Source organism: Sparus aurata, chromosome 17 (genome assembly GCF_900880675.1).
Source record: "Sparus aurata chromosome 17, fSpaAur1.1, whole genome shotgun sequence".
Lineage (NCBI taxonomy): Eukaryota > Metazoa > Chordata > Actinopteri > Spariformes > Sparidae > Sparus > Sparus aurata.
Genome location: NC_044203.1, coordinates 7455748 through 7481648, shown reverse-complemented (window position 1 = coordinate 7481648; position 25901 = coordinate 7455748). Strand labels below are relative to the sequence as shown.

General features: G+C 39.7%; 1 protein-coding gene across 1 annotated transcript in view; it reads right to left on the bottom strand.

Moving 5' to 3' along the window:
- Positions 1–25901, bottom strand: part of tsnare1 (T-SNARE Domain Containing 1) — a 239776-nt gene that overhangs the window by 110443 nt on the left and 103432 nt on the right. The window contains exons 5-8 of the mRNA XM_030394837.1: positions 13151–13241; positions 12973–13047; positions 12694–12750; positions 8190–8345 (exon numbers count right to left, since the gene is read on the bottom strand). Coding sequence (XP_030250697.1) covers positions 8190–8345; positions 12694–12750; positions 12973–13047; positions 13151–13241 — 379 coding nt within the window. The remainder of the gene's footprint in view (positions 1–8189; positions 8346–12693; positions 12751–12972; positions 13048–13150; positions 13242–25901) is intronic.

Below are 25901 nucleotides of genomic sequence, written 5' to 3'. Positions count from 1 at the left end.
AGGGGGGTGAATACTTTTGCAAGGCACTGTAGATGTATCATTTTCATTATTCAGCAGGACCAGAAGGGTTATGTGGTTTAAGTGAATGTTGAGTGTGTTATGTTTAATAGTACAGCTGAGCAATGACCCCACAACAACCATGTGGAGAAAATAGCACAACAGCTCGTGCTGCAGTCTTCGGTTAGCATAAGGTCACAGATACAATACACAAGTAAATTATGAGGCAATGTGTGTATAATAAATACAATTGAAGTGTATCTGTTTAATCAGCTGCATATGAAAAATGAATACTTAAAGCTATTCATTATCCACCAGATGTAAAAGTGAAGAATCACAACTGGCTGACTCCAGGTCATATTTCCTTGTATCTAACAGGCTTGTTGACATGAATGTGACTTTTTCTTTATGTGCATCTGTCATGTTCTGGTGGTCTGGAGACGCCAGTAGTAGGACTAGGCAATATATCAATATTATATAGTTATTGCTGTATGGGTTAAAGTAAAGTGATGTCATTTTCTGAACTTATTAAACTGCAATGTGCTCTGCTTTTACCTTAGGTGACATGCCTTACATCATGATTGTTGTTTTAAACTTGTTTCTTGATTTCAGGTTGCCGACTTTACATCCGGCCAGGGACCACAGATGTAAAATAGCCTCTTGATTGATTCTGGCATGATTACAGTATTGTTCATTAAATTGAGAAATAAACTAGATACATGAAAAGTAAAACGAATAAACTTACTGTTTCAATACTTTTCTTTACCAACTTCATTAGATCCACATTACTGATGATTATTTATCAAAAATCTCATTTAGTAAACATTATGTGAAAGTATCAAAACTCATCCCTACAATATTGTCGCAATATTGATATTGAGGTAATTTGTCAAAAATGATATTTAATTTATCACCCAGCCCTGGAGATTATGAAGTGTTTTGAGGAGATTTGAAAATATTAAGATGAGTATTGTATAAAATTTAGTCCATAGTCCATATCATTCAGTCCTAGTCAGTATCCTTACTGGACGATGTCCTTGACAAATATAAGCTGATCACACAGTCTCCAGTACTCAAATAACCATTGCTGTTGCCCATTTTATGATGCAATAAAATATAATGTGATACTATCAGGTCATCATGATGATTTATTATCAAAAATATCATTTATATAAGAATTTTCATATTGGTGCCTCTAAGGAAAACAGCCATTTTTATCTAAGTACGTGTTCATGCTTCAGAGAATAGAGATACATGAGTAAGCTTGTTGAACATTTAAAACAAACTTAGTTACTTGCATATGAAAACAAAAAAAAAAAAACCTAAGACTGGTCTCGGACATGATAGTAGTGTAGACGTGTGTGGAAAGGCTCTCAAAGTTCTAAAGAGACCTATGTTACTTACAGTCAGTGCACCATGACTTGCCCTAGATGCAATCAGTAAGCCTTGGCTGAGTTCACACATGCAACTGGTCTCTAAGGCAATGTTAACCTGAGAATCACATCCAACCTTTTTCAGGGAGAGAGGGGCTGATAACGATGACAGACACTAGGCTCTCTTGGCCCTTTGGGAGCAAAGCAGTGAAGAAAGGGAGGTGTGTTGGGACTCACAACAAACACTGCTGATTTAGTGGTATGAAGGGATGGCGAGGACGGTGGTATGGAGGTGAAAAAGCACATTGTCAGACACTATCACTCTCTCCAAAAGAACAGCGTCAAGCCCCTCAGCACCTGCCTGAGTGCTGACTATGACATTTATCCATGCTGCTATGACTAAAGCGCAGGCCAGACAACCCTGTCTAAACACCAATCCTGTGACTTGCCCATCTCGGTGGCTGTGCTGAAATGAAGCTGTCATTCGTGCCGCGGTTCTTTCACTGTGTGTCACTCTGCGGGGAGAGATTGATGCTCTTCCTTTTTTTCACTCCTATTCAGCACAGCTCCTGCGGTGGGATTAGCTGATTTGAAATGTTGATGAAGTTCAGACAGCTCCAACTGGGCATGGAGATACATCTTCATTATGGTGCAAAGTGCTTCTCAAACATTATCATTAGTCTTCAAACCACTGGATGGCAAACTGCAGTCCAAAGCTGGACTGCCATATATAGGCTTGTCATTTTAAAAGCAGACTGCTGCAGCAGTCAGGCTTCTGTCTGCTTTGATACAGCCAGATGGTTCTGAAATGGCTTATGCAGTTTAACAACATATCTTTGTGATTTTTATTAGTAGACTTACCACAAGCAACATGTTCAATAAACCCTAAACATTAGGCATGCTCTCCTGATCGTTAACACCAAACTTGTGTTCAATAAGAAAGGGAATGGATTACAGCCTCCCAAAACAATCAAGGCAGTAGAGCGTATAATTATGGCTTCATGATAAAGATGAAAAAACCTACACATGTCAGCAACACACAAGTCTTCATTCGTACAGCCAGTGAATAACACAATCTTAAGTCCGTCACTTAAGACAGCCAGACCTGGCTACCACATTACATCTGCATTCACTCAATACATGAACACAAATTTTACATAACCTTGCTCCTAGACATTACATTTATATAACATTGATTTGTTTTTCTAATTACAATTTTACTAAACACAATCGTTGCCTGGATTATGTTCCCCGGCAACCTTCTTTCTTGTACATTTATGCACGCACCCAAGTCAGAGGGAGGTGGCTGGATGAATGGTGGCAAAACAAAGCGCAGGGTTTTGACTTCAGAGACATTGCATTACCTGTACACTACCTGCTCAGCATCACTGACTGTATAAAATAGTGGAGGGACTATTGACTCATGTTACTTGCTTGAGTTTGATGCTGGGTTTATTTGGCCCAAACTGACAGAATACTTAGCATTAACTGTACATTAGCTGCAAGATAGCGGGCAACAACTGGCACAGAGGGTGTCTGTCAGCAGCAATCAGCAAAACACTCACCAGATATTCCAGTTGTCCTGTAGTGTCCTTTCTTTTCACCATCACTTCTCTGAACAGTTATTAAGTTGCTAAAATAGTTACTGGGCTCACCTAGCCCTAGCAACCCACATGAAGGCCCGCAGGATCAACGCCCCACAAGAGGCCCTAACGACTCCAAAACTCAGAGCTCACACGTGTCCTTCACGACTCTGTAAGGTCACACCCACACAGTTTAAAAGCCTGCCAGTTAGTTAGAACTGAAGAAGCCTCTTGGATGAGAGGTGAAATATCTTCAAGACACTGAAACAAGTCCAGTTGCCTTTGATGCAGTACTTTTTATTTATTTAGATTTACCATGACCTGGATGACTGAAAACCTTCATCAACATCTAAAACAGTTACATTTGTCCTCCATTCAGCGGTCAGTTAAGAGAGTTACTGTACATTACAATGGATTTGGGCACTTCCGTGGCTCATCATGGCAGGCGAAGATAAATCTTTTTCTTTAAATCCCCAAAGTTTTTTTTTTTTGTTTTTTTTTACAACCTGTTATCACCTCAACTCCCACTGTTTTCCTGGAAGAACTTCTGGAGTCCTGAAATTTCGGGCTCCAGCTGTCTCTTTTAGAGATCTCCAGCTCCAGCTGCTATTTGCTGGTTATCGCTTACAGAGTCCCTAGCTAATCAAAACACAGGAGTCTGTTCCTCCTCTCTGTCTTTTAGTCCAATAAAGTTCAAAGAAAGCTATTTAATTTGTCCAATATCTGTGGTGAAAATACTCCAAAAGTCACCAACACCATTAATACAGCCAAGAGATCAAATCCAGTTACTGCAATTAGCTGAGGTGAAGCCCAGCAGACAGCTCGCTTGTAGTCACTCAAAGCAGCTGGCCATACCTCTAATTATGCGTAAATCAAAGGCTAAAAATAATTGTAATGCGTGAGTTATTTGAAAAAAATACAGCTCCTGTACAGCTGTCATGAGGGGATAAATTAGCAATAGAGACCACAACTATTCTTGATACCATGCTGTAAACATGTTTAATTCTGCTATAAAGCTGGATATTTTATCATGGGCTCACAGGGGCATTGACTCACTTTTGGAGCAAGCCTCAAGTGGCCATCTGAGGAACTGCAGTTTTTGGTACTTCCAGGTAGGCCTCAATTCTACAAGCCTGAGTTTCCTGCTTGCTTAGCACCAAACTCATGAGGGTCTGTAGAGCAAAGGTTGCTCCTCCCTATTTAGGAGAGACAAAAATTAGAAATTAAAATGTAATTTAAATAGTAATTAAAGTATACATTGTTTGAATGAAGCACAAATTACTCTCTCTCATCTTTGGAATAAAATCCATTATCAAAATTGTGATTAAAATGCTTCAACAACAACACCTGCAGGCAAGGATGGGCGTGGATAGGACAGTCTGTGAAGTGTTGGTGGAGGGCAGAGGAGGATGTGCTCCAACAGTGCTCCTGTGGACAGGACCTCTTATATCAATTTAATGTATGTCCTTTTTTCATGCTGTTATTGGACAAAAAACATTAAACAATTATCCAACAAATCCTCCATGAAAAATGAACCTATACAATATTGAAATTGAGTTTGTCCGTTGATACTTTCATGTTCATGTTTCATTTTCAGTTCTGGGTAAAGTGAAAGATCCATACTGCATCATATCTGAAAATATTTTTTTTTTGTGAAAATGCCAACTTCTTTCACACACCTCATTAAAAAAACAAACGTTTTATTTATACCTTTACAACAGATGGAAAATGTCCCTTTTTCAGATTTACATTTACCTTTTTTTGTGACTTATTTCTGTGAAACAGTGTGTCTGCAGTTTCTCGCTGTTACTCAGTTGCCTGCTTATGAGTTAACTTATGCCTGGCTAAATCTTATTCAGCATAATGGAACAGTACAATTAGAGACACCTCTAATAAAATAAATTTCAACAGCACCACAAACAGCCTCCAAAATGGTCATAAAGTTAAAACAACACCTCTTGAAAAGACTATTCATGTATATCCTTCTTGAAAGCAGACCTTAGAGAATTGCTGATGAATTGGACTTTATTAGCTCATAAACGGCCAAATAAATGTTATTGTTGTAACCTCTGCTCTAGTTAATTATATGGTGCATTGTAGCTTGTATATTTACACCCTTGATCAATTATATATTAGAGTATTTATCAAGGGTGTCGATATACTGGCTATCAATAATCCTTTATCCTCTGTTTACAACTTGTTTCCAGTGCCCCCAAGTGGCCAGAAAAATCTGTTGAGAATTGACTATGAGGTACGTGATATAATATATACAGCATTGATATGTTGGGCGTCTATGCTCTGCCCCCATCACTGCCCACAAGAACACTCAGCAGGGAGGTCAGCAGCTAGAAAAGTTTGGAGCAATGACACTGCAGCAGCGACAGCGGAAAGCAATAGCATTTAGCACTGAGTAAGCAGAGCGCTGATGGCTCAAGTACATGGCTATGATTAAAAGGATGTGTTGAATATGTGATGCAGTGGGAGGAATACTTACTCATGTGAGTCATGTGAGTATTAACTGAGCTGGGCTGCCGGAACTCCTGAAGGTTTTGCTTCATTTATTGTAGGTTTAAGTGATTAGAGACTACCTTTGTGGGCACTTGCGTACTATAATACCAGAGGATAACTATAGTTGACACCAGAAAGGTGAACTTTGCAGTGACAAACCCATATAGAATAATTACCTGACTATGCGGCTCCCATGAGCTCTATACTCTATCTACTTCATAGTTAGTTCAGCTCATTGTTATGCTGTCGGCAACAACTTTACTGTTCTGGTTCATTCTCATCGCTCTTTTCGGGGGACAGTCTTGTGAGCCATGGTGCATCCTCTTCTCTTACAGTTGGATCTGAGTTTTGTGAGCAGTGTGTTTAGATGCCGTGTGCTTTTTTATTTTTCAAATATTTTTTCTCTGTTGAGTAAATGACGCACGCATTTATTTTGGTCTGAAGGCTGGTGCTCTAGTGCGATATCTAGTGGCAGTGACTGCTGTATATTTTGCTTTTAAAAAAATGAAATTACAGTTTTTAAGATAATGATGGTGTCTTTCATGCTGGCTTCAAAAGTTAAGTCTGGGAAGATTATGATTCCATACACACTTTACCCAGGTAAGGAACAAACAAGTCTATAAGCACCATAGTAATTGAGTAGCATTCAATATCCTGCAGCAGCATGGGGGGACTGTGACAAATACTAATAAGGTTTTGGAGGTGGGAGAAGAAGATGGAGTCTGTCTGAGTCTCTAGTTACTAACTTGGCATGTATTGGTCTCCTGGGAGGCACTATTTGATGAAAACAAATAAGTAGTTTGTTTTTCCAGTTTAAATTTTTTTTTTTAGGTTTTTCAATTCAGGTGTTTTCTACCTCAGATACCTGGCTGGTTTAAAGGTGAATCATTTTAATCTGATGTGTATAAGACTGAATATATAGGGCAGATTTATGCCGCGGAATATACAGGTTCTCATTTCTCTTCGAACATAGGGTACAAACTGTTTAATAAATGTGGCCCTGAGAGAATATCTGTAAACAGGCTTATAATCACAAGGTTGCTTGTTTGGATTTTGTTGGCTGGCTGGCAATACATGAGTAAACTGTGAACGGCTCATTTTTGGCCTCTGGGACATGAGCTGCATTTACCATAAAAAAAAGAAATACTATTAACAACCAGTTTGTGGGCACTGGCGCAGACGACCAGAGAGTTTGGGCTGTCCAAACAGCACTGCCCTTATTGGAACTGACTGTTATCAGATGAAGCAGCGGAGTTCAAGGGTTTTGTTATTTTCAATCATTCATTGAACAGACCATAACCAGTTACACTGGCACTCAATAATTTCTGTCTCTGGCACCAAGCATATTGTTTGCTACTGAAGACTTACATTTTAAAAACAACACATACATTTGTTCATGTTATAAGCTCAGTACTTTACCTTATACAGCTTGACAAGTCACAGTTACATTTTTACATTTTGTGTTCGAAAGTTACAGGTATCAGTCAAAAGTGGTGATAACCTGATCACACTACTTTCCAGGCCATAACTGTTTCCTCTACCAGTGTTGTGAAAGCCCTCCTGGCAGGGCCTGCTTTGTATGGTTCCCCTTAGTTTATCTGTGTCTGTTGCCATGCATGTTTCTTGTGGGCAAAGAGTAAATCAGTGCTACTGGGAGCACCACAGCAGTCTGTCAGGGGTATTTAAGGCTATAGAACTGATTGCCAGCCCAAATTCATTTTTGGCATGTCCAGATTGTGTCTAAATTGACTTTAGGAAGTCTGAACAGCAAAAAAAAAAACATGTGAATCAGATTGGAGGTGTTAAAATCAGATTTCTACAGATGCCTTTCAGTCCGGACGCTGACAGATATATCAGATTATCAGATTGTCTGGTCTGCCACGCACAGCAACACACCACAACAACATCAGATCCACAGAGATGGAAGTACATCTTTGCGGCTCAGCTGAATCCAGGCTGCTAGGAGCAGAGGGATTCGAAGACAACACAGCGACCAACAGTCTGTAGAGTCAGCTCAGCAACTTGACGAGTCATTGAGAGCATGATGATCAGTCACGCATCTGTGCTGGAAAGCCAATTCACCAGTGTACAGAGTTACTGACACCTATGTTATGAAGTCTTTACGTTAGTGTATTTTAATTAACCTATACACCTTTCCATCTGAGAGTGGGCACCTCCTGTTCTTTGTCATGGCTCATGAGCTTGTTAATGACAGGGCCATACAGTATATGTCAGTGTGGATCAGCTATGGCAGTGATCTTTGGAAAGGAGCCAGACAACCTCTCTTAATCTCCATCATGACCAAAATATAGAGTTTAGGCACAGGTTTCATTCAACAGCAGCACTTTGTAGTCAACCTGCAAAATGCTGCTGAAATGGTGGATTTCTGGAGGGCTGCTGTTATGTATGGCCAGGGCACACTAACCAGAGGCCAGGAGCCCTTTATCCCACATTAATAATTGGTATAAATGGAATCAAGCGCGACGTGACAGTCACAACTGTCGGGCCTTTAGTTTCATTTTCTTTAAAAATGTGGTGCAATGATAGACAAGATGCCTTTAAGCAAGGCCTCTGAACTCCAGCTGCTCATGTGGAGCCAGTCATTGACTCCCAACAGGACACCAGAGTGGTTCTAGTCAATGATTGTACTGGAGAATTATGGGATTTGTAATATCTTGAATTCAGTTTTTCGAAGAACTAAAGCTGAACTGAATGTCAGTGTTCTTACTTCGATCTGCAGCAGGGCCTCCTCTCTTTGGCGAAGCACCTCGACATCCTCCTCACTGATCTCAGACAGGAAAGCCTGAGCTCCTCCCTCCATGCTGACTGCCTCTCCAAACAGTGGACCCTCCTCAATCTGTTCAGTGGACAGGGTCTGAGAATTCTGTACAGGTGCACACACAAACATTAGATAAGATTAGATTATATCGTGTATTCTTGTTAAAAAGGTAGTGCATACTTGAGTATTTCTGTCTTTTGCTACTTGGGATTGGGATTATTGTTCATTTTACGCCACTAGATTTATTGGATGGACAGCTTACTTTGCAAATTTTACTTACAAATGTAATGTAATGCAGATATAGATGAGCTTTTAGCTAACTCTGGTACAGCTATAAATCTGTGCACTTTCCTTGTCATAAACAAAATAAATCAAAAATAAATAATAAATGTTTATGCACTCTTATAAATAATAATACTCAGCGGTGTATACAGTGATTAGCTTTGCTATTTCCTAACCCTACCCCTTCAATTGTTGCTTACAAAGCCCATACTTGTGAGCCACAAACATGAAAAACAATCAAGACGCTCCATTCATTTCATTTCATTTTCACCTAACATTTGTGATGTATGGTGCCGCAACCCCTATGATTGTGCTATTTTCGAACATCTCCAGGTCCACTGAGAAACACTTACACTTTTGCTATTTCTCATCTATAAAGGTAATAATTTTTTGCAGGTTATTTGCTTCTCCATGTCTTGGGAAAGAAGAAACACAGCTATCGCAACCACAGCAATGACAGAAAATAAAATTCAATGCTAAGATCAAACCAAACCAGGGTAATGCTTGGTATTTAAGAATAGACATTTCAATGAATCTGAATATGCGCTTTGGTCAGGCCATTTAGTGATATTTAAACAGTGCATGTTAGCTTAGTGTAGAGAGATGGAGTTGGCTGTGCCTGAGGCTGTTCATTCATGCAAACCTGAACTCTGTACATTCACACACTTTACTGCATGTTCAAACAGACGCAGAGGAAAGGGAAACATAAGGCTAGAGAAAGGCCTGGTTGACTTTTTTCGCATTGCTAATATATTCCAATTATGTGTGGCCGACTGCACAGCTAATTCATAAAAGAGGGGCCAGTTTGGGTCAGAAAACAAGGACCAACCCGGGCTGAGTCACAGCTTTCTGTCCACTTGCCACTATCTGACTCACCATTCATCAACAAAGTCTCTAATTTCGTGCCTTCTCCTCCACATACATACTCAGTGAAATATATTAGGCCATCACACAGATGGGAAAGACTCCCAGGACAATCATTCTCACACCTTGCACAAGTTCACATGCTGCTAAAAAGTTTGCACAGTATCTCGAGCTTCCTGTTGTCAATTCCAGATGACTCTGATGACGTGAATTTAAAAATGTGGGTGGAAAGCACTCAGTAGCATGGGCGCATTAATGCATATGTATTGAATTCCAAATATCAGGACTCATTAATTGCCATTCACCAACTGAAAAGCTTTCCACTTAATCTGAAGCAGAAAATACAGACTTGGTGTTCTTAGAGCTCACCAATTTCTTCTTACACAGTGCCCTCACTTAATAGTGAACTTCCTGTTGTGCATTGAGGGTAGTTAGAGTTATATAATCTATCATCCCGCTTCCAACCCCAAAGCCCTTTACCTCCAACGCTAGCAGTATAAAAGACCTTGATAATATGCCTTTGGAGGTACATAAACCTTAATAGAGAGGATTCTCCCCTCTGTAAAAAAAAGATTGATTTCAGAGTCTCTTTGTAAGTAAAATGGTTCTTCACAAAAATGTTACTGCCCTGTTGCTAAAAGCTCTAAATGACTTTCTATTCATTTCAGCAGAAAGGTGATGTTCAAGATGTTGCCCATTAAAGCTGGGGTAGGTGATTCTGTTCAATTTTCAATTTCAATTCATTTTTTATTATATTTGTATACAATCTCTTGACATCCAGACAGCAATCTATTGGTCTATTGACACACTGCTGGAGCTGTGGCAGACTGTTTATGACAAGAATGACAGAGGAACAACAGCCACACTTCTAAACACCAATGGAACCTACAGCAGCTTACTCTGCTGAACACAGAAAGAAAAGAAAGACTAAACTCGAGAAGGCTACCCAAAAAAATAAGTTGGACAGTACAAGAAGTAAAAGGAGACATCGGAGTGGCTTTAAAGTGATGGCGACAACTGAAGGAGTCGAAGGGCCTGAACACGGACGCTAGGCTAGCAGGTAATGAGCTGGTTTCCTTTGGTTGGAAATACTGTGCATTTTGTAGTCAGCATAGCTAATATTGACTATGTTACTCTCGTATGTTTTTGCCCAAGACTAACATTAGTAGTTTGTAGCTAACAACACAACATGTGACCGTTTCCATGCAGGCCAACTTTTACATGTACAATGGGTATAATCCATATAGCAGGTTTTACACATGCACTGCTACCCTGGGCTGTTTGGACATTAGCCAGAGGAGCTGTATCCTCAGGTCAAGGGAAGATTGCATATCTGTGAATATAGTTTGCATTGTTGTTGTAAGCAGATTAGATGGTATTTATTTGACCTTCATTCATACAGCATTTGAACTAGATGTTTTACAAATGTGCTGACGCTGCCTATTTGTCTCTCCTATAGTTATGAGAGAGACGTATCAACTTCCAGCCATCGAAGAGTCAGTTCACGACAGAACTTGTTCCCTGCTCTTCCCTGCTATCTCTGCAGTCTCTGACAGGTGAGTGTAACTTGATGCTGATAGCAACGTGGATCAGACCACTGTTATTCATGTAAAATGTATCTTTAATTGGATACATTTCATGTATACATTTGTCCTTCTTTTATAAGTTTGGTGTATGTGCACGAATGCGCTCCTTCTTAGGGATACAATGCGAAAAGGAGTGGCATCATTTCATAAGCTGCACCAGGAAAAAGTACTGGTCCTAGCAGTCACATATTAGCCTACCGCAAAAAAAAAATAGACTTTGATTGTTAATTCATGATATGACTGTGTCAGCTGACCACAGTTGCTGGAAACAGAGAATGCACCTAAGAATCCCGATAAATAATTAGCGCTTTCCTCCCATTACATAAGCTTCCCATCACCAACCAAACTTCTGTTTTTACATTTTTATCCCAAATCACTGAAGGGCAGTTGAGTTGGACACAGAGGTGATGATCTATTTCTGAGCTGAACCCTTAGTGATATGGGTGATAATACTTGGTTCATTTACAGCTATTGAAGGTGGGCTGGGGGTCGGGGGGTATAACCGCAGTAGGAGAGGGTCAGGTGCAGAGCCAGACCCTTGGGAACAAGAAACACCTGGAGTCACATCAGATTCTGCTCTGATACGGAATCACTCACTGATGGAAGGAGAGCTCAGAGATTATGTTTTATCTTTTGGGATTAAAAAGTGGATTTATCCCCACTCCTGTTTACCAACTCAACTACAGGTGCGATCCACTGAGGTGACCTTCATTGTCAGGTGTTTATGTTCTGTAAGAAGAGGGGGGAAAGAAAAGAGACAACCAGAGTCTCTGTGGAGTGCCGAGTCCAGTGATATATTCAAGCCTTGTTTGCTGACTTCCTTTCTCACTCTCCAGCTCTCTATACACAACTCTGTGTAAACAAGTACACAACTATGTCATTTTTGGGCGGGTATTTTAATGTGGAGATCTGAATACACTGTTCAATGTATATATATATATATATATATATACATATATATATATTTATATATATATATATATATATATATATATATATATATATATATATATATATATATGTATATGTATATATATATATATATATATTGAACAGTGTATTCAGAAAAAAATAAAAATAAAATATATATATATATATATATGTATATATATATATATATATAATTTTTATTATTATTATTATTATTATTTAAGATTTGGTTTGCAAAGCACATTTATGATTTGGTAATTGTGTAATTGTGTAAAAATGAAAGTCAAAGAAAATCCATACATGGCAAAAGTCCACACTCTGTTCAGTCTTCTGTACAAAGCTCCAGTATATTCTAACTCCATAAACATCCATAGTTCCTTCACTATTTATTATTTCTGCTGTTACGATCACCCCCTATAAAAAAATGGAGATCAATACGTTTTCCTCTATATCATCTTGTTTTAGTAATCAAAAATAAGGATTCACTCACGTCCAGTCCGTCTGTAATTAGAATTGACTTTCATTTGATAAATTACCAGCCCCTTTTAGAGGACTTCACAGTGAAAATAAACTATTTTATAGATAAAAAAAGAAGACATTTCAGCAGTGCATAAGAGTTGGATGTGATGAATGGAGTCCACTGTAATATAACAGAGTAGAGGAGACTAGGCTGAGCTTCAAAGAAGCCCTTGTGAGGGTGCCATCGAGCAGAGAAATGCCATCTCATCATCCTGTGTTTTATGAATGACAGAGAAACAAAGGCAGGATTTTCATCCTGCATATCAGCTCACCTTCCTCTTCTCTTTCTGTGCTGGAGGGAGTAAGGCCTTAGAGCGCTCAGCAATTTTCTGAAAGAGGAGCACATGAAGGGACAGAGTTTTTTTATTCCTTCTTTTGAAAAACGTCAAACATGTTTTAATTGGAAATGTTTGTGCAACAAGTAGCTTCTCAGATATGTTCAACTTTCTGCCAGTGGAGCAACTCTATCTAATTATCAGTTATTAATAGGAACTGATTGAACATATCAATAAGTTTAAAGAAGCAAATGGAGATATTCTATACGTGGATACCTTTTGCAGATCCCCATAACGCTGCACAGACTCTGAGAGTTCAGTCTTTAGTCTGGTCAGGCGCAGACGGTCTTGCTGTGCAACAAAACAAGATCAGCTGTAATTGGTACAAATGTTTTTCATTCCACATTTTTTTTCAAAAGACAGTCAATGAGGGAGGAGAGGGAGCATAAAATACCCGTGAAGAGCCACTGATTATATCGGAAAGCTGTTTGATGAGTTGGCTTGTGCTGGTGATGACTTTGTTGGTTTGCTGCTGCATAGAGTGTCTGGGGAAAAAAAAAAAAGAAAAAAAAAACATTGGAAGAAAGACAGGGGGGGAGAGAGAGACAATTTAGTGAATTATGGCATCATTATAAATGGGGCTCACCTATATGCCAACATTCGTATACAACATTTGATCTGATATTCTGGAGCAATATGTTGTTAATAATATTTTCAAGTCAAGAATGACATGTTGTGAGTGTTTTCCCCAGAAACTGAATAATACCAGGCTCACTCATGTGGACCAGAGGTTTGCTCTGACCTTAGCATAGAAAGCAGTAACAATAGTTCAACTGACACGGCAAGTATGTTTCTTTCTGCTGTTGTTTTATCACACAATTATTATACTTTTTTTAAGTCATTAACATTATTTTTGGTTTACCAGGACTCTGCTGGAACAAGGTCTAACGTTAGGAAGTGTCAGCTATCTATGAGCTATCATGTGACATTAGCTAACATCAAGTACAATATCTACAAATGAATCTCCTTTCAGTGGAAGCCATCGCCATGGTGTTAAGGCAGAACAGGAGGAGGGACTTGTATATCATGCATACCAATATTTTGTTAGCCTACAAACTAGATCTTGGTGTTGTAAATAAACAGTATGCAACATCTACAATTATCCTCACTAACAAAGATTTGGCAATTATGAGGCAGTCTAATGAAGCTTAACAGTGCCACCAACAGAGCTGCCGGCTACAGCCGGACATCTCCAGGTAGAACAATTATTGTAAAACTCTTAGGGTACTATTTTCATCTTCAAATGAAAACAGCAACAGACCACAATGAATAATTTTTTGACACTTTTCCCTGCTCTGACTCAGGCTCCCTTTTAAAGGTACACGTGCACAGTCTGCATATAGCCTTCAATATGTGATGAGTGTGTTGCTTTTGCGAAAAAACACACAGAGATGTTTTTTTTAATTTTTTTTTTTTATTTTATGCCAAATGAAACGAGAAAAAATATGAAATGGCAGCATGCTGTAGCAACTGCATTGAGAGTTCAGTTTGAAATAAACAGAGGTGTCACATGCAATTGTGTACACAAGATCTTTATCTGTTTTTAATTCCTCCCCTGTGAAGCCTTTTCCTTTTTTCTTACTGTCCTTTATGATTGTATTCTCTTATTATTTATAGTCTATTCATTGTCCCTTATTCATTTTACTGCTCATAATCATTTTTATCCGTTCTTAATTCCTTGATGTAAAGTTGCCTTCTAATTGTCCTTCTAATTGTGCTTTTCATAATTTTTTGTATATATTTGTATTTCCTTTTTTTCTCCACTCTCTTCCTTTTCTGTGATTTTGCCTGTTTTATCACTTTTTTTATTTTTTACTTATAATGACTTATTTTGACTTTTTGCGTTTTTATATTTTGTGGTCTGCCTTCTTGTTTCAATGCACCTCAGACCACGCTTCCTTGTGTTTGGCTTGACTGTTGGTAAACTCTGTTTTAAAGGTGCTACATAAATAATAATAATAGATAATTAAGAATTTGTTTTTATACAAATCGAAGATTTTCATAACTTTACAACTCACGAAAGTACATGATTTTTTTTAAAGGGAGTCTTGGGATATCGCAATTACTAGTTAAACAATGTGTTTACAGATATCTGCGTCTTATATTACAGTACAACAGCTGATTAGCATTACAGTGGACCTTTTGTTCTCTGAATGGACTATCGTCCAACCGGTCTTCTAGTCCCAACATTGTGGTTTGACACACTGACAGCAAGAACCTTTGTACAGTAACACTAGAAACTGTGTCAGCAGCTTAGGAAAATGAATATTCATGTTGCATTGATATTGATGACCTAACTGTGTTTACAAAACATGGAGGGCTTACTTATAGACATTCAGATGACTGCTTAGTAGTTTCTTCAGTTAGTTACGATAATAACGACAAAGTTAAGGGAACAAATCTGTTCGGTGCCTTCAGCTTTGTTGGAAGCTTTTGGAACCACGTAAACAGCATCTGCTCCAATTCAACTTGCAAAGTCTGAAAACGTTGGATGTTGGCCGTCAGAGTCATTAGATACTCTGATTGGTTGTGTGCTAGCTGTATGACCATTCTGATTGGCAGTGTGCTAGCGAATCAGCGCAGTGTGTGGAAGGGGCGGAATTCTGTGTGCGCCGCTGAACTCTATTGTGTGCGCTTTGTTTTTCTATGCACTCCGTTCCATCATTTCCTGTTTTCATGTTTTGGATTACTGGCGCAAGACTAGCGCCACCCGCTGTTAAGGAGATCTATTGCATGTTGCACAAGCGCAGAACGTACACGCTACTGTGTAATTGGCAGCCGTTGAGGCGGTATGTTTCAATACAACTTTTCTGCCAAATGGGTCAGACAAGAGGCAACGGAGTGGTCGGATAAAGGCAGTTGTCTGGGCTGGGCTACCCTGCCGCTGCTTGGCTACTAATTGGCATGTCTGCTGTACTTAACAAGCTCAGAGACCCTGCAGCTGTGACAGCCATAGTGTCCATCTGTTTACTAGAGCAACTGCAGCTCACAGACTCCTACATTAGCTCCACCACTGGCTGTTTGTTTGAAGTAACTTCAACAATTTCAAGCAAGAAGGTACACCCCACTAACACCAGACAGCCACTGAACATACAGTTAGGAAATAACACGTATCAGTTGCACTGACAGAGATTGGTGATACCAGCATACACGGCCATATGCCTTGGCTGTGCTCCTGTGTCCACACCCTCCTGAGTGATCTGGTAATCCAATGTACATCCAGAGAGAAGGAAAGAAGCTCAGTGGGCCACAATTCATTTACTGTATCATCAGACTACAAAAGAGACAGGAAGTGGCTGTATAATGTCCTGTTTCCTTACCGTATGTTTGGTAGATGTCTGGTGTAAATGGGCTGAGCCTGTGTTTTTCCCACAGTTGTTTAAAACAAACAGCCTGTGATGGAACTGATGCAGTACGCTGTGTCGCCACAGTAAACACACCTCGACTGTAGCTGTTGCAGATGCATTGTGTCTGGACTTGTTAGGTGGAGTGGACAGGCCGGGTGGCGGAGCAGCGGCATGGCAGCATGGCAGCAGCCCATCTGCCCACTCTACCTAATGAGCCCAGAGACACTCTTGACAATGAATAGCCACGTCTTTACCCACACAAAACAGCTCACAAAAGGCCCAAAACAGACATTAACAGCTGCTCCTAGAGTTTCAGGTAAACTTGTGGGGGCTGCGTGCCAGGTGTGTCCTCATTTTACATCTGTTTCAGCTCCATAACTGCAAAACTCATTCAGAGGAGTTATCTCATTAATATGCATATATGCAAATTACACTCACCTTGCCCTTCCCCTCAAACCGCCTCCTCAAACAAAAACAGTGACAGAAGTTGATGTGAAAAATGACTGACATTGTAAAAATCTTGTCACTGAAAAAAAATGACCTGGTGCAAAAATGGAAAGATCTCTGTTGAAAACACATCAAAATTCCCAAATATCAAAACAAAAAAGAAATCATTTTCAATGTCACATTGCTGTAGATGGAGTTACCAGCTAATCATTCCCCGGTTCAACATTGTTGCCATGCTGCCTTTCTGTAGCAAGAGTAATGTTATTTCTCCAAACCAATTCAACCACTTCAGAGTGTACTGAACACAAACTAACATTATAACCGCCCAGTCTCTTGAAAGACACTTTTGCTAACCAGTAGCCATAAAGACAAAGCTAAACACGGAGTTAGCATACAAGCTAACAAGCTAGATTTACCAACAAGCTACGTAGTTCGACTGCAACATTGTAAGGCGATATGCGCTATTACGAGTATTACTGTAACTGCCGCCACCATAGGCTTGTGGTTAAGCCATAGAATGAAGCAAGCAGGGGTCCTTACTCAGAAAAGCAGCTAACTCTGCGTCACTCTCGAGTCCTTACAAATCCCACAGCTCCCTCCACCTCTGAAATGATGCTCCAATAATTATCCATGTTTTCTTTCTGGGTCGGTCCAATTCTTTCTTTTTACACTGCTTTTCTTTGTCAGTCTTCTTATTTCTTGTCTTTGACTAGGCAATGGAGGGGCATTTTTTGGCTCTGTTGCAGGGCCGTAGCCAGCTATGAGGTCACCGAGGTCCAGACCTCGGTAAAAATTTCTGAGAGAAAAAAATAGAAGAAGCCCCCAACAGCATCATGTTAAACATATTAACACACCGGACAGCTTTTATTTTGAAACCGCATGCAGGAAGTTATCCGATGTACCGGTGGAAATCGCGGGACATTTTCATTTGACAGGAGGAAGATAACGATACTGCGAGGTGAGGTCTGCAGGTCTATTTTTAGAACGGCAATTGAATGAATCGGAGCAAAGATGCAACGTAGTGGTAAGAGGCTGCACCAATCCAAGTTACCATTTGCATGGATTAAAGTTCTCCGTCGCTATGACGGATTTCCGTCATTCAAACTTCACAGAGGCGACTTATGAGATCAGTGTAGGTCAGAGGAGAACATGTGGCTGATTTTTATTGACAGATTGTCACACTCTACAGCCAATGGTATCGTTACCAGCGTGTGCAGCCTCACTTTAAACAATATTATTAATAACAATAATAATTAATGATAATGATGATGAGAAGAAAAAGTAGAAAAATAGTGTACTGAAAAGTTCTGTAGATGGTTGATTATTTGAAAGAGTAAAACTTGAGAGAAAATGGCATGGTTTGATTTTATAGATTGAAAATTTCACGGAAAAGACAAAAAACATTTTAAGTGAGAATATAACAGCTGTTCAGATCATCCTCCTCCTGTAAAACACTGTTGGTCAAATATTTAAACTTGATGTCTGCATTAGAGAACATGGTGTGGGGTGAGGCTGTAAATCTTTTTTTAGCATGTGTCAAGTAAAATGCCCTGTAACGTGTTTCACAAATTACAAATTGGGAACATGACTTGGCTACGGCTCGAAAAAACATTCAGTCAAAAGATTTTGGGTGAGAACTGTACTAAGCTAAGAGAATGAGAAAAATAGTGAACTAGCCTACAGATGCAACAGATAGCCAATAGAGATGCTAACCTGTAACTTACTGTAAATGTAGCCTAGGCTAAAAAACGAAAGGACATGCAATGAATCAGAATATTTTAAGGCCATGTTCAGTCACAGTTTGAATTATCCATCAATAATATTATTTGGATGTTTGGATGGATAGGTAATAATGTGACTAAACATGGCATTAAAATATTAGGTCATGACTCAGTAGTATGCTTAGACATTTCATTTTAAAAATGGACCTCGGTATTTCAAAAAGCCTGGCTACGGCCCCGCTCTGTTGTTGTTGTCCGTTCTCCGCCATTGTTTACAGTTTGGGCTTGAACTTGAACGTACAATCAAATAATTTGAAAGCTCTGCTGATAACAGCTAGTACTAGTACTCTTCCTTTTGTGGACAACATCCAGGTGTAGCCTAGATTGTGTGATATTGTTTTGATATTTCTATCAAAGCCACAATGCAATCTAATACTGTATTGACTGTGGTGATCAACATCATCAGTGTGTTGACATTTGTTTTTTAAATTTTTGTTTAATGCAACATTTTACCAAAGCCACCACCTTTTGGTAATCTGAACTGTTTTATGTCCCACATGTTTACTCTACTCTGTCAAACTGCTGCAAGGACAATTGATAGAAAGTATCCAGTCTCAAAATTGTCTGTCAAAGTCTGGTGCTTTGTCAGTGTTGGCACAAATGGTGGTTTACCTGCCAAATTTGCATAGTTGTTATTTGATTGGTTGGCCACAATCCATCCATAATCTTACAAGATCTGTAAGAACATATCATTTCGTGAACATTTTCCCCCAAATCACAGACAAAACCATTTATAGTGCTGCGTGAAAATGTGTAAACCCTCATTAAAACCCATTAAACACGCATTCAAATACCAATTTGTAAAGCCCACCTTCAATAATAATAGACACAAACACAAATAGATATATATCTTCATTATTTAAGTCAAAGTGTTTTATTTCATAAAAAATAAATAATATTTAACATGTGCAAAAATATGTGAACCCTTTCAGTTACTAGCTTGTGGCTCCTCCTTTCGCTGCCATTACTTTAACCAAACGTCTTCCGAAACCACTAACTAGTCTCTCACATCTGATTATGGGGATTTTTGCCCATTCCTCCTTGCAGAACTCAGCCAGTTGAGAGAGGTTGGAGGGACAGCAGGTATGAATCAACGTCTTCAGGTCTTCCCACAACATGGATCCATGTTGTGTCCTCCCACAACATGGATTAAAGTCCAGACTTTGGCTGGGGCAATCCAGAGTACGGATCCTCTTTCTCTGAAGCCATTCCTTTGTAGTTTTTCTGGAATGCTTTGGGTCATTGTCTTGTTGCATAATAGATTTTTGTCCCAGCTTCAACTCCCTGACTAATTGCAGGAGATTATTGTCAATAATTTGTTGATAGGCCTGAGAGTTCATGGTTCCTTGGATAATATGGAGTCGTCCAGGTCAAGAAGCAGAAAAGCAGCCCCAGACCTTCACATTTCCACCACCATGCATCACTGTTGGGAGGAGGTTCTTTTCTTGATACGCAATGTTGGCTTTTCTCCAAACATGGTGGTTTTGATTGTGACCAAATAATTATATTTTTGACTCATCTGTCCAGAGAATTGACTTCCAGAAGGTTTGTAGATGCAGGCACATGTGTCCTACATGCTACCAGAGAGGTATGCAACTCTCTAGATGCAGGGCTTGAAGCAGGAAAAAATCCTGTGCCTGAACATTTTTTATGCATTGGGGAGTGTCGTGTTCCGGCAGAGGACTGAGAGGAGGCTTTGAGTCCGGCAGAGACAGAGGACTGAGAGGAGGCTTTGAGTCCGGCAGAGACAGAGGACTAAGAGGAAGCTTGGAGCCCGGCAGAGGACTGAGAGGAGGCTTTGAGTCCAGCAGAGGACTGAGAGTAGGCTTGGAGCCCGGCAGAGGACTGAGAGGAGGCTTGGAGCCCGGCAGAGGACTGAGAGGAGGCTTTGAGTCCGGCAGAGACAGAGGACTAAGAGGAAGCTTGGAGCCTAGCAGAGGACTGAGAGGAGGCTTTGAGTCCAGCAGAGGACTGAGAGTTATGACAGCTTTTGATGTCGCCGCCAGCGCGGTCACGTGGTTCATGTAGCTCCCGATAGTTCCAAACTAGGCTGCCGCTGTCATGTTCTTCTATGGGACGGACAGTAGTGAGCTTGCTTTTGAACGGTAAAATATTAAAAATAAACCGTACAAAGGTATATTTACAACTGTTACTGAATTACTGTATGTACATCAATGTCAGCTCTCCAACAAAAGGACATTTTTTTGCTTCAAGGTTTTATTTGTCACTCCAAATTGAAGATTAGCATGCCCTACAGTAAAAATGGCATACATAAACTAAAAAGAGTAAAGCAATAGGCCTATATTAAGCGGCAATATATATTTAAGCAGCGAAGATGTTCAATTAAACCCACATTATAGTTTGAAACAACGTTCAAAACACACACAGCCAGTATCACTAAGCATAAAGTCCGCTAGCTTAACGCTAACGTATAACGTAAAACCTCATAGACGGGCTAACAGAAATTAGCATCGCTATCGCCAGTTCGCGGCAATCGACAGCGATAGCAGTAAAGCTGCTAAAAGCTGTTTTAATTCTGGCTTTAGCGCTGTTAACACGTCACAGTTTTAATATTTTTTCATGTGAGAAAGTCACAGTTTAATCCAGTGCAGAGTCTGTGGGAGCCGCGACCGGGGACCAGGGCAACGGCTGTCACAGCGGCAGCAGCGCCGGTCTACTGATCTGATCGCCCAGGGCCAAACTCCATCGTTATCCTGGGGGAGAAAACGAGCCAAGTAACTTATCTGCACACTTTTAGAGGTTTACCGCTGGCTGGTTAAATTCTTTTTAGGAGATTAATGTTGGTCTCATTGATGAAATCTAACAACTGTGGCAGTCGCATTAGTTTGTCTGAATGAAAAATGTGCAGGGCTGCCTCTGGGCTAATGTTACATCAATCGCTCTGGCTACGTTGTCCGAGGTGCCTGAAAACTTAAGGCCCGCTCTACTCTGCTCTGATTGGCTAGAACTCCTTGGTTACGTTGAGTACCATTGGTACGACTGGTTACAAAAAAAAAAAAAAACACTTCACCAAAATATTGCTATGCCGGTTTTCCGGCACCGTGCCGGAGGTCTTCAAGCCCTGTAGATGTGATGTGTGGGTTGGCCTTTACCTGATTCATTATGTTTCCGGTGCTTCTGGTTTTGATGAGCATCCACTTCTAGGCAAAGTTGCTGTCACGCTGAAGGCCCTCCATTTGTAAATGATTTGTCTGATGGATGGAGCTAGAATCTTTTGGAGATGGTCTTATAGCCCTCCCCAGACTGATGGGCTGTCATTACCCTCTTCCTTGTGTCCTCAGATATCTCCTTTCCTCTCGGCATTATTGATATGTATAGAAGTGGTTTGGTTGGTTTCCTTTCTTTTAATTAGTTCTGGCCAGACCCTTTCCCAAGGATGTCTTATTTCATTGGTCTGCTTAAATGATTCAATAAGCACCCAAATTTGCTTCACCTGAGTCTGTTACCTGCTTGGCATTACCAGTGCAGCTGGGGGTTTACTTACTTTTGCACATGCACTAATTCCATGTTTCATGTAGTTTTTGGGCTACTTAAACAAGTCCCACTGAACAAGTACAAGCAATTAACATACATCTGACATTTCATATATAGAAACTGGTGATGATAAAATAAGAAAACCATGGTAAAACAACAGAAACATCTAAACTGCTCAAGGGGTTCACATACATTGAAGCAGCACTGTAACTGTGCTTAAACCCTTACATGATGGACCGTGGCTTTATGGACCAGAATGCAATGTAGTTTAGTGTAGTTTCATTTTTAGAAAGCCCAAAAATGTAAAGGTACCACTATACTCAGAACTGCATAACTACTTCTGTGAAAAAAAGTAAATAACTCTTTTCCTAAAGAGTAACCACTTTAACTAACCCTTGCACTGTCTGAGCCAGCCAGGTATATGTGACTGAGATTACATTTGGCCAGCAGTGTGACTGAGTATTAACAGCTTTGTAATAGAGGTGAACAGTGTAACAGCCAAATCCTCTATGTCCTTCCATGTTTTCATCGGGAAGCTTCAGCAGGGTGAAAGGTTGAACGTGAAGCTATATTCATAACTGTCCAACACGTTCACTGGAAGTCCAGGTTAAGACATTTATTAAATATCTGAGCTGTCAGGTCATCCTAGGTTCATACCCCCACCCTTCCCACACCAGCCTCCCTCATCGGCCAATTCCCATCCGCCAGTCTTGACACTATAACGGGCTGCTCCATAGAGATAGGCAGCTGCTACACAAACACACCTCTGTTGCTGCATACCCAACTCAAATATTGATCTACATGTAGCTGGTGGCAGGAGGAGCAGATGGGCCATAGTGCACAGGGGCTAGGAGGAGCATGTCACTTTAACTCTCTGTCTGTTGTGGAAAAAGCTAAAGTGTCACAGTGGAAAAACACCTGGAAAACATCCACCATCATATCCATGCAGAGCAGGGTTACAGACAGTGTCAGTGAAGTAGATGGGGAAGAAGTTAATTTTGCTGTGAGAAATAAAAGTTTTACTGAGAGGAAATAATTGAATTGGACCACAGCCAGTGTCTCTCCCTGGCCAAAGTCATAATAGACAGAAATAGTGTCTTCAATGTGAAGAAGTTCTGCACTTATAATGTAATCAGGATTTAAGGCTTTAAATAGCCAGAGTGCTATCTTACATCTCTGCTCCAAGTTGACAGTAAATCTGTATATGCCTCAGATCAGTGAGTATGATAATATAAAATGAATATTCAAAATGCAGTACTGTATAGCATTATAGTGCATTGTTGATAAAATGAAATAATCCACTTCACTTTCTTAACTTCTCTTGGGCTATGTACTGTACATGCTGTACTATTGATCAACAACTACAGTATGCTTTGTGCCTAGGAATGCATTCTGCTCACAGACACACCAGTCTCAGCCAGAATATGAGTTTGCACCCACACACAAACACACACAACACAAAGATTAACAAGTCCTAAATCTCAGCCTGATGCGTCATCATTTAGCTGCATCACATGTCTTCACAACAGACGTGAAGGATTATGTGGAAATCATAGTCAGCTAATGCTCCATCATGTTACCCACCAAAAACAGCCGAGTACAGACTGTAAGGCGGACAGTCTGCATGGAGGAATGACAAATAACACTCAGTATGTATGTGCAGCAGTGATCCAAAACTTAAAAAATTAAAAGTTTCATTTTAGGGACACCTTTATTGGATCAAAAATCTACAATATTTTAAAAGTTGCACCGACAGTGACCAATGACAGTAACCCACTCACCAATCCGTGATGAGTTACCTTGTTTTAAATGCTGCAATCTTGCTGAACTAGCTGAAGTAGAGATGTCCTGTTTATACTCCCTAGAATGGGTCAAGCTCCAAAACACTAGGTCATTTGTTTCCCATGATGATAAATCAGTAGCATTTTCATTAGAGCGTGACGTGAACATACATATTTTGAATTGTAGATGTTGATTATTGGCGATAATTTTGTAACCATCCAAGATTTTTGAGTTCTGCGAAAAGGACAAAGAAAGAACATTTTGCAATTTGCAATTACAGCATTATAATAGTAGTTAAGTGTACTTTCAGAAAGTATGCTTATGTTCATTTTATTTGTAATACACCACTAGTATGCTTTCTTGAAGTGTACTTTAATTCCACTTCACTACAGGTGTATTTAAGTAGACTTCCAAACATATTCAAGTTATATTTAAGTGTAGCTTTGAACATACGAAAATGCAAATACTTACAATGGAAAGTTAGTTTGACAAACATAATTAATAATGATGTCTCTATTTACTTCAGCGTACTTTTGAAAAATGTACTGAATTGCAAGTAGGTAAATTAGTTTACTTTCGAAAGGTATACTTATAACAGATACCACGTAATTTAGAAACAGGACCCTGCTACTTCCTGTTCACAGGAGAAACATATATGCACAGGCTTTGGACAACTCCTCATGGCTAAATTTTTTAACTTTGACACGTAGAGTAAATGGGATGTGCTTTAAAGCCACTGTTTGTTTGTTTTTTTATTTATTTGTTTTTTTATCTATTTATTCAAGATAAATGAACATGTACTTTTTTTAAAGAAGCTGAGAGAAGTTGTATTTGTTTTGAACTTAGTCGGTCATGTTTTCTGAAGTCAGCAACTCAAAGGCACTCTGTGGAGTTCTTATACACAGAGTTATGATGACATCCAGTTTTTCTGGACACATTCTGTGTTTATGTGTTTGGACAGACATGTTTGGTGTAGTTCCTTCAACAAAAACTATCTACCTAACTGAGATTTGTTGCTCAGCATTTCTTACATCCATGTCTGCTAGCTTTCCGTCTTGTTCTTCCTAGCCATTACTGGTGTATTTGTCAGTTGGTGCTTCTGCAACCAAGTTACACCAAGTAGCAGCAGAAAAACACATTCCTTGTTTGCATTTACAGAATACAAAAAGAGAGTACGTGCCCTGCACGTGTTAGAACGTGTCAAGGCTGAACATGTGTCTGCATTAAAAACAAGAACCATGGTTGGTCGTCCTGGTGCTTTTGGTTCTGGTGAGACATGAAATACAATCCAGCAAGTCCAGTTTGAGCGACTAATCTGTGAGTTTGTAACACTCATGGTGGCTAACAATTCATCCTTTGTTGTAATAATCATTAAGTATGTATTATTATAATAATCTATAAGTATCAGTATTCATGCAGCTGTCATGTTGTACTCAACCAGGATTATGTTCTTGCATGTATTCAGTTGACCACCACCATCTATCTGCAAGATAACTTTGCATGCAATCAAGACGTTGAGACCAGTTCAACCATTTTGCTAGATGACCCACCATTAAATTGCTCCTATAGACCATCAACATTATTGCTCTTCTCTGCCTGAACTGCTTATTGCTGATTCCCCACCCACGTGTGTATGGATGCTACATACATGATTAACAGATACAGATCCTAGTAATTTCTTGATTTGTAATGGACCTAAATGCTTCAACTTAGAGAATCAGTGTTTGGGGTACATTACAAAGTAAGCATTACTGTAATCACATGACATTTGTCTGTAACTCCGTAAAGCAACACATTCCAGTTAATAATCAAAATGATTATTTCGCTACTTGGGTTACATAAGTTGTTCACATTGCCAAAGTTGCCAAGTACAGTGCTAAGAGAAGAGAAGAGGATAGAAGCCCTGCGGACTGCTGACTACCAAGTGTCGGGCTTTCTCCCATGATGAGCACGATGCAACACACCAAAACCCACAGCTCCAGCACTGGTGACTCTTTTGCTTTCCATGAGGATGAGACAGTAGTTTTTGACAAGATTTTGATATCATGCACAGAAAGCTGACCAACGGACAAAGTATCATTGCTTAAGGTGGTAAATTCAGCCAAAAGGAACAGCTGTCAGTCAAGGTTGAGGTCAAATTATGCTCACTGACCAGACTGTAAGGATTTTAAGTTACTCACTCAACAGCAACTTTCTATAAAGCTTGAAAAGTGCAATCATATGAAAGGTTTGTCAGGTTGACAAACAAAGGGAATCCTTTCAAATTTGGAGTCTAAAAATACAATCTGAGCTG